Below are 13,465 nucleotides of genomic sequence, written 5' to 3'. Positions count from 1 at the left end.
GAGTTATATACAGTCAAAGTCAAATTTGTCAAAGGTCAATCATTCTAGTCAAGGTCATTGGGGTCAAAAGTCTAAATTTAAGTTTTCACTCCAATTCCCATCACACTTGGCACAGATATGGAGATTCATTCTGGAGTTGCCCAGCAAGGACATATTTGCCAAAAGTCAATCATTGTGGTCAAGGTCATGTCTGCCTGTCTGTTCTAATCCCCACCCCCATGTCCTTTTGGTGATTTCTACCAAACTCAATATGTCAGTGAAGTTTGACCCTGAGAATGGGAATTTGGTTTTCAGCCTGATTTGGACTAAATGTGGCACACATTTAGGTGGACTCCAGAATTGCCCTGACAGGGTCAGCCAGAGGCCAATCATTTGAAGGTCAAGGTCAAAGGGGTCAAATGTCAGATTACCATAGCCCTTCCTGTTTTCATGCCCACGGGTACTCTTATACGTAGTCATAAGAAAATCACCCATTGTGTGTGTGTGTGTGTGTGTGTGTGTGTGTGCGCATGTGTGTGTGTTAATAAAAGCAGTCCATTTCTGTTTTTTTTTTTTTTCACACACTACAGATAATGTGTGTAAGAGCATTATTTGTAGCCTTCTGTTCTTCTGTCCTTGTGACAGGTTGGCTGCAGTGACGGCAGCATCAGGCTACATGCAGCCAGCTGTGAACATCCTGTGCTGGAGTGGTACAGTAGCACGAGCGGCCAACCAGTGGTCTCGCTGCAGTGGTCCCAAACCAGGCCAGCGGTCTTCTGTGTGCTTGACGCAGCCTCTAACCTCTATATGTGGGATTTGCTGAAAGATGACATGGAGCCTGTTGTCACTCAAAGGGTGAACGCTGACAGGTAACACCAGACAGAGATGGTGAAATGAGGAGCCACTTTTTGCTTGTTACATACATTCATGTACTGTGTGTGTGTGTGTGTGTGTGTGTGTGTGTGTGTGTGTGTGTGTGTGTGTGTGTGTCTCTTTTCCTCTCAGGGTGACGGCTCTGGCTGTGTTTGGAGACTCAGAACAACAAAACGCATATTCAGGAATAGCAATGGCACATGAATCTGGAAAAATAGAGATTTGTTATTTCACAAGGAATTTTGCTGTTCCCAGTGCTGCAGAACAGGACACGTTGGAGAGTGTGTTGATTTAGGCTTCCTGAAAGACTGATGTAGCTGATTTGTTTGTTGTTTTTAATTCAATGGAAAATTATTTTCTTATCTAGGCTTAAATATAGTAAATGTAATATCTGTGGTAAAGCATATAGCTTGAAAATACGAGATTGTTAAAAAAAAACAAAAAAAAAAAACAAAGATCTTCATTTAGTCCATATGTGGCAAAGCGGACAATTTACTCCTAATCATCAGGACAATTACAAATCATGAATGAACATGATATGTCGGACTTCTGACACCACCCTGGGAATTTCATCCAGGGAATTCGACAATTAAATAACTTCAACCTAAGACACAGGTTCGTTGTAATCGAGACAGAGACGTGGTTCCCAAATACAAAAAAAAATTAAAAAAAATAATTTATTGACAATTCAATTTCTAGTTAAAAAGACAATTTTGTAAATAACTAATTTAAAACACCACCGATTATGACCACATGATGGCACCCTTGCATCACTCAGCCCGGCAGCAGACGCAGCTGGCAGAGTTTTCCAAATGTCCACACTGAGCGTAAAGCCGCCGCAGCAAACAGGGCACATCCACTGGTCTCACAGGACGAAATCTTTCAGCAGAGCACCAGAGCAAAGCAGCAGGGCCTCCTTCCACAGCTTGGTCCAAAATCCAAACCGTCCGTCACAGCAATCAGCTGTAACTCGACACCACCCCAGAGCGTCAAGAGCACCACAAACTCAGCAGCGCACCACCAATGACAGCCCACACAGAGGTCTCTGTCTTCACGGGAACGTGGAAGTGAACACGTCCAAACACCTGCAGTCAGTCTCCAGAAAGAGAGAGAAGAGCACACACACTCCCTCTTTTATGCAAACACTCCTCTGCCACCACCAGCTGCACTCAATCCACCAGCTGAACATCATTAAGGTCATCCATCCTGCTACAATCCACCCCCACAATTTGTAGCGTCGCCCCGACGATGGAATAGACCCCATTCCTTAACCTTAATCATACCACCTATATTACATAGGGCCAGAAGGACCCACTTGCACTGCAGACAGTGGAAGATGATGAATATTAGAATGATGACCCGCAGTAACCCTAGTCGTCCGCCGAAGTACAACCTCTTCACTAGGGGGGAGGGAAGACATACTAGACTCCACTGGCAGAGGTGGCACAGCAACCACTGGATCTACTGGTGGACTCAACTGCGGGGAAGCAGGTAAACTCACAACCTCCGCACTCTCCACCTGTGGGGCAACCTGGGTCACCTCTCCCACCCCCTCCACCTGAGGGGCAGGCAGAGGCACAACTGAAGTAGACGCAGGGTCCTCAGATCCTGACACCAACCACCCGCCATTACGCCACCACCTGTCCTCTAATGGCTCCACCACAGGTGGAGAAAACTCCACAGGGGGCAGAGAATGGGCCACAGCCTCATCAGGGGACCCAAGCCCTACCACTACCTTCAACAACGAGCGATGAACCTACTTGGCTCTGGTTAAATCATCCTTAGGGGCAATTGTATAAACAGTCCCTTCTCCCTGTGGTGCCCTCAGGACACGATACATCACAGAGGACCACTGGTCCTGGATCTTATGATGGCCCCGTAGCCCAAAATCTCGCAACCAGACCAACTGGCCCTCCTTCAGGGTAACATCACGGACACGCTGATCATAATCCTTACGCCACTCTGCAGCGGCCTTCAGCCGATCCCGGGCTCCATCAAAAGCCATCTGCAAGCGGGTCTGGTGCTCCCGGACCCACTCATGAACAAAACCACCCACAGGCTCCCGAACTCGACCCAACAGAAAATCAATCGGAAGCCTTGGCTCCTGACCAAACATCAACAAAAAAGGAGACTCACCAGTTGCGTGATGCGGTGTTGTATTATAAGCATACAAAACCTGGGGCAGACAAGAACCCCAATGATGCTTTCGAGACACGGGCAGCGTGCGCAACAGATCATGAAGCGTTCTATTAAAACGCTCACACTGCCCATTTCCAGATGGATGGTATGGTGTAGTACGAGAGTTCTCTATGCCATAAGCCACATAACTGCTGGATCAATACACTCTCAAAACTCCGTCCCTGATCAGAATGTATCCGAGCTGGAACCCCAAACCTCGAAAACCACTCCGTAACCAGAACTTGAGCTACTGTAGGAGCTTGCTGGTCACGGGTAGGGACTGCCCACGTGTACTTACTAAAGACGTCAGTCATTACCAAAACATCTTCCACTCCACCATGACTAGGCTCTACAACAGTAAAATCAATGGCAAGAATCTCATTAGGCCGAGATGCCAAGAGGTGTCCCATGGGGCCACGAGCACTGGTTGGTTCACCTTTGCTACCTGACACATCTCACATGCCTGGCACCAATCTGCTACTTCCGCAGACATCCCTGGCCAATAACACCGCTGACATAAAAGCTCTAGGGTCCTCTCAACCCCTTGATGAGCATGCCCTTGATGAACCTCAGTCAACACATCAACTTTTAAAGCTGCAGGCAACACCAACTGCAACACAGCCCCAGCTCCATTGGACTTAAACACCTGACGGTACAAGACACCATCCCTCTCCACCAACCGGTCCCACTGCCGAAGCAACACCCGGGCTGACTGCGACACCTGATTGTGCTCTTCCTTATCAGGACCCCTTTTACAGTCCCAAAACACCCAAACCTCCCGAATCACTAGATCAGCTCGCTGCAGTGCAGCCAGGTCAGACGGAAGACGGTGGGGCAAGACTGCAACCACAGCCTGCCTTACATCTACCCTATTCCCCTGACAAACCTGTTGCAGCGGCTCCGGAAGCTGGGCACCACTAACCATTACCTGGAAGTCCTGCATCCCAGGAGAATGCAACCGAGAAAGGGCATCCGCGTTCTTATTACTACAACCCGAACAATACTTAATCTCAAAATCAAATGAGGCCAACTGCGCTGCCCAACGTTGCTCAGTAGCACCAAGTTTTGCAGATGACAAATGACTCAAAGGATTGTTGTCCGTGTACACAATGCACTTATGGCCCAGCAAGTACTCCCTAAACTTCTCGGTCATTGCTCACTTGAGTGCCAAAAATTCCAACTTCATAGAGCTGTAGGTCACCATGTTACGCTCAGTAGGGCGTAACCCATGGCTCGCGTAAGCAGTCGGCCTAACTTTACCATCCTGTTCCTGAGACAACACTGCTCCCAGCCCCCCATAGCTAGCATCCACCTCCAAAATAAATGGAAGACTAAAATCGGCATATGCCAGCACAGGTGCGGAGGTAAGCTTAGCTTTTAAAGTCTCAAAGCTACGGCCACATTCCTCTGTCCAATAACCCGAAACCGGCTGATCTACCCGACTGGGCTTCACCCCAGCCAACTCTGCTACCAGCTTGTGTAGGGGTGCTGCCAACCTTGCAAAACAAACTACAAACCGGCAGTAGTAGCTGGCAAAGCCCAGAAAAGAGCGCAGTTCTGAGATTGTGACTGGAGGTGGCCAATGAGCAACCCCCTTATCAGTGATGACATGCCCCAGGTAACGCACTTCTTGCTGAAAAAATGCACACTTTGAGTTTCACCTTTAACCCCTCATGCTGCAAACGCTCCAGCACCACCCTCCACCTATCCAGATGTTGGTCAACAGTAGAGTTAAAAAACACAATGTCATCCAAATACAACAATAAGGACAGACACTGCTGATCACCAAAAATCCTCTGCATCAATCTCTGAAAAGTACCAGGAACGTTGCAAAGCCCAAAGGCCATCCGGTTCCACTCAAACAAACCAAAAGATGTGCAAAAGGCCGTCTTATGACGATCAGCCTCCGCCACAGGAACCTGATTATACCCACTCGCCAGATCCATGGTAGAAAACCAACGAGCCCCAGTGAGGGCATCCAAGGACTCATCAATCCGATGCAAAGGGAAGGCGTCCTTTCAAGTTTTTCCATTCAAGAGCCTGTAATCAACACACATGCGCAAACTACCATCCTTTTTCTTAATCAGCACAATAGGAGAGGCATAAGGACTGCTACTCTCCCTAATAACTTGTGTTCCAAGCAGCTGATTGATGTGATCTTTGACAACCTCATACTCAGAAGGCGGAATTCTGCGATACCGCTGTCGCATTTGAATTTCATCCAGAAGCGGAATCTCATGTGATATTAGGTCAGTACAACCCAGATCCCCATCTTGGGCTGAAAAGACAGAACTAAACTGACCCAACAATGCTCTCACCGTACCTTGTACTTCCAGAGGCAAGTGACCCAATTCCAGGGCTGCAATCTGATACTGCACTGATGGAGAAATGGACTGCGAGGCCACTACCGCCTCCACCGGGGGCACCTCGGCAACCCCCGCAGGCAGACTCACAACCCGAACTTCCTCTAAAGTGCCAATCATAGCCCGGGGACGTAACCACACATCCACCGATCCCACATTCATCACCGGAATGTAGGCTATACCCCGCTCCACCTGCACCAATGCAGGAGATGCCAACAGTCCAGCAGGCAAGCCAGACTCCACAGGCTCAAACAGAGCCGCCCCACCAGAATACCGCTCAGAGCATGTCGCCCTAACAAACTTCATTACACCACCCAGAATCTGACAAGCCTCTCCCCCATGAACCTTAACCTTCCCTACGCCTTGATCCACAATACCTCTAGTCTTGCGACACTTCTGAAACGCCTGCGTGACATACTCTGGAGCCGCCGCCACTGCTGGCAAATCAAACAGGGAAACCCCATACTGCCCAAAAAGTTCCCCATAACACCTGCAGATGACATTCATCCCCAGGACCCCAGAAGCCTGCGGAGACACACCAGGCACATCTTTAACCACCAAAATGCCACATGCTGGCATCAGTTTAACACAAAGCTCCACATCCAACTCCAAATAGCCCAGGTAAGGGATGGCTAAGCCATTAGCTGCTTTAAGCTGTAGCCAATTACATGATTTCAGCCACCCCAAACCCCCTGGCTCAAACTGCTGATGAAAGAGACTCTGGAATAGTTGACACCATAGATCCTGTATCTATCAGACAAGGGATCCCAACTCCCCCCATGCTCACCATTAAATGAGGACACGGCGACAAGCTTGGACACTACCTTGTCACATGTCCTACCCAAACCTGAGCCAGTAACTTGCCCCCCCGAGCTGTGGCTCCGCAGCTCGGCGGGCACTAGTTTCCCGACCCCTGAGCGGCAGAAGATGGTTTGTTCAGTGAAGAGGCCGACAAAAAGGATAGACTGCGGGCCACCACCCGAACTCCATCACACTCCCTGGCAAAGTGACCTGGTTTCTGGCAGCGCCTACAAATTATAGACCCCCGGGGAACTGATTGACGAAACTGCCCAGAATCCTGCAAATGGGAAATACTCTGAGTCAGCCGATTCAACTGCTCCTGTTGCCGCTGGAGCATCTCCCTTACTTCCTGTAGTTCTGAGGCCTGAAAAGAACCAGCCTCTACCTGGCCACTGCCCTGAACCCCGCACTGAGTACCCACAACAGACTGGATGGAAAAATCACTACCCTTCGTACCTCCAGGTGAACCCTCTCGTTCCCATCTAATTGCCTCACCCCTAACCTCCAACAAGGTAGCGGTAGGCTGCCGGCGCACAAACTGCTTCAACTCGCGCCGAAGTGACCCATCAAACACACACTCAACAAACTGATCACGTAACAAAACCTCTGCATTTGGGACACCATTAGGTGCGCGCTGCTTAACAGATGTCATCAGACTCATTAATGGCAATGAAAACCCTAACAGAGTCTCTCCCTCACGCTGTCTGCAGGAGAAAAAGGCCTCTTGAAGTGCCACATAAGATTCTGTATCCCCATACAGTTCCTGCAACACCCCAATGATCTTTAATGGGTCTGAACGCTCTCACTGGAACGATGCTTTATTTCCTCACGTGCTTCCCCCTCCAGATGATTAAAATAAAAAAATGCCTGTTCAGCTTCAGAGACATGACAGGCTCTCACACAAGCCTGCATCTCCAACCATTCAGCCAACCCCATACCTGTCTTACCATTAAACATGGGACATTTTCTATCTCGGGGTAAAAAAATAAACTTCTCCATTACTGGAGCATTACCACTAGAGGACACTTTAGATGAGGGCTCTATACTCGGGCCAGGCGCTGCCTCAGCCTGTTCCTGCTTCAGCCTCTCATTCTCCATCCTAAGCTGAGTGACTAACTCTCTCAGCTCCTGTGTTTCCTCTGCCATCATACCCCTTGAGACTTTCCCACAATGAGGATGCGACCAAAATAGGGGAAATTACTTGCACCGAGGCCACCTGCTGCTTTGCTCTGGAAAAATAAATAAATAATAGATTAAACACACACACAAAAAAAATTTACTTCACCAAAAAACTAACAGAACACACCTCTCTAGTCTCAATTTACATCCCACTTCTTGACACCAAAATGTGGAAAAGCGGACAATTTACTCCTAATCGTCAGAACAATTAGAAATCATGAATGAACACTTCTGACACCACCCTGGGAATTTCACCCAGGGAATTTGACAATTGAATAACTTCAACCTAAGACACAGGTTCGTTGTAATCGAGACAGAGACGTGGTTCTCAAATACAAAAAAAAAAAAAAAAATTGACAATTCAATTTCTAGTTAAAAAGACAATTTTGTAAAAAAAACATTTAAAACACCACCGATTATGACCACATGAGGGCACCCTTGCATCACGCAGCCTGGCAGCACACGCAGCTGGCAGAGTTTTCCAAATGTCCACACTCAGCGTAAAGCCGCCGCAGCAAACAGGGCACATCCACCGGTCTCACAGGATGAAATCTTTCAGCAGAGCACCAGAGCAAAGCAGCAGGGCCTCCTTCCACAGCTTGGTCCAAAATCCAAACCGTCCGTCACAGCAATCAGCTGTAACTCGACACCACCCCAGAGCGTCAAGAGCACCACAAACTCAGCAGCGCACCACCAATGACAGCCCACACAGAGGTCTCTGTCTTCACAGGAACGTGGAAGTGAACATGTCCAAACACCTGCAGTCAGTCTCCAGAAAGAGAAGAGCACACACACTCCCTCTTTTATGCAAACACTCCTCTGCCATCACCAGCTGCACTCAATCCACCAGCTGAACATCATTAAGGTCATCCATCCTGCTACACATAGACCAAACAGGTTTTTGGTACCACTAAAAGTGGAAAAACAACTCAGTCCAGACCTACATAAAAGTCTATGCTAACTTTCGAAGAGGTGTAGGTACAGTAGTGTTCAGAATAACAGTAGTGCTATGTGACTAAAAAGATTAATCCAGGTTTTGAGTATATTTCTTATTGTTACATGGGAAACAAGGTACCCATAGATTCAGAAGATTCTCACAAATCCAACAAGACCAAGTATTCATGATATGCACACTCTTAAGGCTATGAAATTGGGCTATTAGTAAAAAAAAAAAGTAGAAAAGGGGGTGTTCACAATCATAGTAGTGTGGCATTCAGTCAGTAAGTTCGTCAATTTTGTGGAACAAATCGGTGTGAATCAGCTATCCCCTAAGGATGAAGCCAGCCTCTGTTGAACATGCTTTTCTCTTTGAAATCCTGAGGAAAATGGGACATTCAAGACATTGTTCAGAAGAACAGTGTAGTTTGATTAAAAAGTTGATTGGAGAGGGGAAAACTTATTCGCAGGTGCAAAAAAATTATAGGTTGTTCATCTACAATGATCTCCAATGCTTTAAAATGGACAAAAAAAACTAGAGACGCATGGAAGAAAACAGAAAACAATCATCAAAATGGATAGAGGAATAACCAGAATGGCAAAGGCTCACCCATTGATCAGCTCCAGGATGATCAAAGACAGTCTGGAGTTACCTGTAAGTGCTGTGACAGTTAGAAGACGCCTGTGTGAAGCTAATTTATTTGCAAGAATCCCCCGCAAAGTCCCTCTGTTAAATAAAAGACGTGCAGAAGAGGTTACAATTTGCCAAAGAACACATCAACTGGCCTAAAGAGAAATGGAGGAATATTTTGTGGACTGATGAGAGTAAAATTGTTCTTTTTGGGTCCAAGGGCCGCAGACAGTTTGTGAGACGACCCCCAAACTCTGAATTCAAGCCACATTTCACAGTGAAGACAGTGAAGCATGGTGGTGCAAGCATCATGATACGGCATGTTTCTCCTACTATGGTGTTGGGCCTATATATCGCATACCAGGTATCATGGATCAGTTTGGATATGTCAAAATACTTGAAGAGGTCATGTTGCCTTATGCTGAAGAGGACATGCCCTTGAAATGGGTGTTTCAACAAGACAATGACCCCAAGCACACTAGTAACCAAGCAAAATCTTGGTTTCAAACCAACAAAATTAATGCCTCGCAGATGTGAAGAAATCATGAAAAACTGTGGTTATACAACTAAATACTAGTTTAATGATTCACAGGATTGCTGAAAAAGCAGTTTGAACATAGTTTTGAGTTTGTAGCGTCAACGGCAGATGCTACTATTATTGTGAACACCCCCTTTTCTACTTTTTTTAATAATACAACCCCTGGCAAAAATTATGGAATCACCAGCTGGTTGGCTCTCACTGCGGTATTGTATCACTTCCTGTTCCGGAGCACAGCAGTGTTTTTCTGTATCTGTTAGCTGTTTAATCTGCGCAGTTAGATTGATCTAGTTATCTAGATTACGATTTGTTTCCCAGTGTAATCTTTACGTGCCTTAACTAAAGCACTCCTGCTGAATCACCTCTAAATTATTTACACATTATTCACTTTGCGTGTTTTTAGGAATCCGCTAGCTTAGCGTAGCTACTAGCTCTTAGCCGATTTAGCATGGCGGCTTCCCCTGTCTCTCCCGCACTTTTCTGCTCTGGGTGTGAAATGTTTAGTTATTCCTCGGCCTCCTTTAGCAGTAACGGTACTTGTAATAAGTGTAGCTTATTTGTAGCTTTGGAGGCCAGGCTGGGCGAATTGGAGACTCGGCTCCGCACCGTGGAAAATTCTACAGTTAGCCAGGCCCCTGTAGTCGGTGCGGACCAAGGTAGCTTAGCCGCCGTTAGTTCCCCCCTGGCAGATCCCGAGCAGCCGGGAAAGCAGGCTGACTGGGTGACTGTAAGGAGGAAGCGTAGCCCTAAACAGAAGCCCCGTGTACACCGCCAACCCGTTCACATCTCTAACCGTTTTTCCCCACTCGACGACACACCCGCCGAGGATCAAACTCTGGTTATTGGCGACTCTGTTTTGAGAAATGTGAAGTTAGCGACACCAGCAACCATAGTCAATTGTCTTCCGGGGGCCAGAGCAGGCGACATTGAAGGAAATTTGAAACTGCTGGCTAAGGCTAAGCGTAAATTTGGTAAGATTGTAATTCACGTCGGCAGTAATGACACCCGGTTACGCCAATCGGAGGTCACTAAAATTAACATTAAATCGGTGTGTAACTTTGCAAAAACAATGTCGGACTCTGTAGTTTTCTCTGGGCCCCTCCCCAATCGGACCGGGAGTGACATGTTTAGCCGCATGTTCTCCTTGAATTGCTGGCTGTCTGAGTGGTGTCCAAAAAATGAGGTGGGCTTCATAGATAATTGGCAAAGCTTCTGGGGAAAACCTGGTCTTGTTAGGAGAGACGGCATCCATCCCACTTTGGATGGAGCAGCTCTCATTTCTAGAAATCTGGCCAATTTTCTTAAATCCTCCAAACCGTGACTATCCAGGGTTGGGACCAGGAAGCAGAGTTGTAGTCTTACACACCTCTCTGCAGCTTCTCTCCCCCTGCCATCCCCTCATTACCCCATCCCCGTAGAGACAGTGCCTGCTCCCAGACTACCAATAACCAGCAAAAATCTATTTAAGCATAAAAATTCAAAAAGAAAAAATAATATAGCACCTTCAACTGCACCACAGACTAAAACAGTTAAATGTGGTCTATTAAACATTAGGTCTCTCTCTTCTAAGTCCCTGTTGGTAAATGATATAATAATTGATCAGCATATTGATTTATTCTGCCTAACAGAAACCTGGTTACAGCAGGATGAATATGTTAGTTTAAATGAGTCAACACCCCCGAGTCACACTAACTGTCAGAATGCTCGTAGCACGGGCCGGGGCGGAGGATTAGCAGCAATCTTCCATTCCAGCTTATTAATTAATCAAAAACCCAGACAGAGCTTTAATTCATTTGAAAGCTTGTCTCTTAGTCTTGTCCATCCAAATTGGAAGTCCCAAAAACCAGTTTTATTTGTTATTATCTATCGTCCACCTGGTCGTTACTGTGAGTTTCTCTGTGAATTTTCAGACCTTTTGTCTGACTTAGTGCTTAGCTCAGATAAGATAATTATAGTGGGCGATTTTAACATCCACACAGATGCTGAGAATGACAGCCTCAACACTGCATTTAATCTATTATTAGACTCTATTGGCTTTGCTCAAAAAGTAAATGAGTCCACCCACCACTTTAATCATATCTTAGATCTTGTTCTGACTTATGGTATGGAAATAGAAGACTTAGTATTCCCTGAAAACTCCCTTCTGTCTGATCATTTCTTAATAACATTTACATTTACTCTGATGGACTACCCAGCAGTAGGGAATAAGTTTCATTACACTAGAAGTCTTTCAGAAAGCGCTGTAACTAGGTTTAAGGATATGATTCCTTCTTTATGTTCTCTAATGCCATATACCAACACAGTGCAGAGTAGCTACCTAAACTCTGTAAGGGAGATAGAGTATCTCGTCAGTAGTTTTACATCCTCATTGAAGACAACTTTGGATGCTGTAGCTCCTCTGAAAAAGAGAGCTTTAAATCAGAAGTGTCTGACTCCGTGGTATAACTCGCAAACTCGTAGCTTAAAGCAGATAACCCGTAAGTTGGAGAGGAAATGGCGTCTCACTAATTTAGAAGATCTTCACTTAGCCTGGAAAAAGAGTCTGTTGCTCTATAAAAAAGCCCTCCGTAAAGCTAGGACATCTTTCTACTCATCACTAATTGAAGAAAATAAGAACAACCCCAGGTTTCTTTTCAGCACTGTAGCCAGGCTGACAAAGAGTCAGAGCTCTATTGAGCTGAGTATTCCATTAACTTTAACTAGTAATGACTTCATGACTTTCTTTGCTAACAAAATTTTAACTATTAGAGAAAAAATTACTCATAACCATCCCAAAGACGTATCGTTATCTTTGGCTGCTTTCAGTGATGCCGGTATTTGGTTAGACTCTTTCTCTCCGATTGTTCTGTCTGAGTTATTTTCATTAGTTACTTCATCCAAACCATCAACATGTTTATTAGACCCCATTCCTACCAGGCTGCTCAAGGAAGCCCTACCATTATTTAATGCTTTGATCTTAAATATGATCAATCTATCTTTGTTAGTTGGCTATGTACCACAGGCTTTTAAGGTGGCAGTAATTAAACCATTACTTAAAAAGCCATCACTTGACCCAGCTAGCTTAGCTAATTATAGGCCAATCTCCAACCTTCCTTTTCTCTCAAAAATTCTTGAAAGGGTAGTTGTAAAACAGCTAACTGATCATCTGCAGAGGAATGGTCTATTTGAAGAGTTTCAATCAGGTTTTAGAATTCATCATAGTACAGAAACAGCATTAGTGAAGGTTACAAATGATCTTCTTATGGCCTCGGACAGTGGACTCATCTCTGTGCTTGTTCTGTTAGACCTCAGTGCTGCTTTTGATACTGTTGACCATAAAATTTTATTACAGAGATTAGAGCATGCCATAGGTATTAAAGGCACTGCGCTGCGGTGGTTTGAATCATATTTGTCTAATAGATTACAATTTGTTCATGTAAATGGGGAATCTTCTTCACAGACTAAAGTTAATTATGGAGTTCCACAAGGTTCTGTGCTAGGACCAATTTTATTCACTTTATACATGCTTCCCTTAGGCAGTATTATTAGACGGTATTGCTTAAATTTTCATTGTTACGCAGATGATACCCAGCTTTATCTATCCATGAAGCCAGAGGACACACACCAATTAGCTAAACTGCAGGATTGTCTTACAGACATAAAGACATGGATGACCTCTAATTTCCTGCTTTTAAACTCAGATAAAACTGAAGTTATTGTACTTGGCCCCACAAATCTTAGAAACATGGTGTCTAACCAGATCCTTACTCTGGATGGCATTACCCTGACCTCTAGTAATACTGTGAGAAATCTTGGAGTCATTTTTGATCAGGATATGTCATTCAAAGCGCATATTAAACAAATATGTAGGACTGCTTTTTTGCATTTACGCAATATCTCTAAAATCAGAAAGGTCTTGTCTCAGAGTGATGCTGAAAAACTAATTCATGCATTTATTTCCTCTAGGCTGGACTATTGTAATTCATTATTATCAGGTTGTCCTAAAAG

At 45.4% G+C, this 13,465-nt stretch overlaps 1 protein-coding gene across 1 annotated transcript in view; it reads left to right on the top strand.

Annotated features, from left to right (window-relative positions):
- wdr60 (WD repeat domain 60) overlaps positions 1-1,203 on the top strand; it is a 28,535-nt gene extending 27,332 nt beyond the window's left edge. Inside the window, exons 21-22 of the mRNA XM_034168168.1 lie at positions 625-848; positions 985-1,203. Of these exons, the coding sequence (XP_034024059.1) occupies positions 625-848; positions 985-1,147 (387 nt within the window). The 3' untranslated portion in view covers positions 1,148-1,203. The remainder of the gene's footprint in view (positions 1-624; positions 849-984) is intronic.
- The last annotated feature ends 12,262 nt before the right edge of the window (positions 1,204-13,465 follow it).

This window comes from Thalassophryne amazonica, chromosome 1, assembly GCF_902500255.1.
Source record: "Thalassophryne amazonica chromosome 1, fThaAma1.1, whole genome shotgun sequence".
NCBI lineage: Eukaryota > Metazoa > Chordata > Actinopteri > Batrachoidiformes > Batrachoididae > Thalassophryne > Thalassophryne amazonica.
The sequence above is the reverse complement of the archived record's forward strand: the minus strand, read 5'-3'. Positions and strand labels throughout refer to the sequence as shown.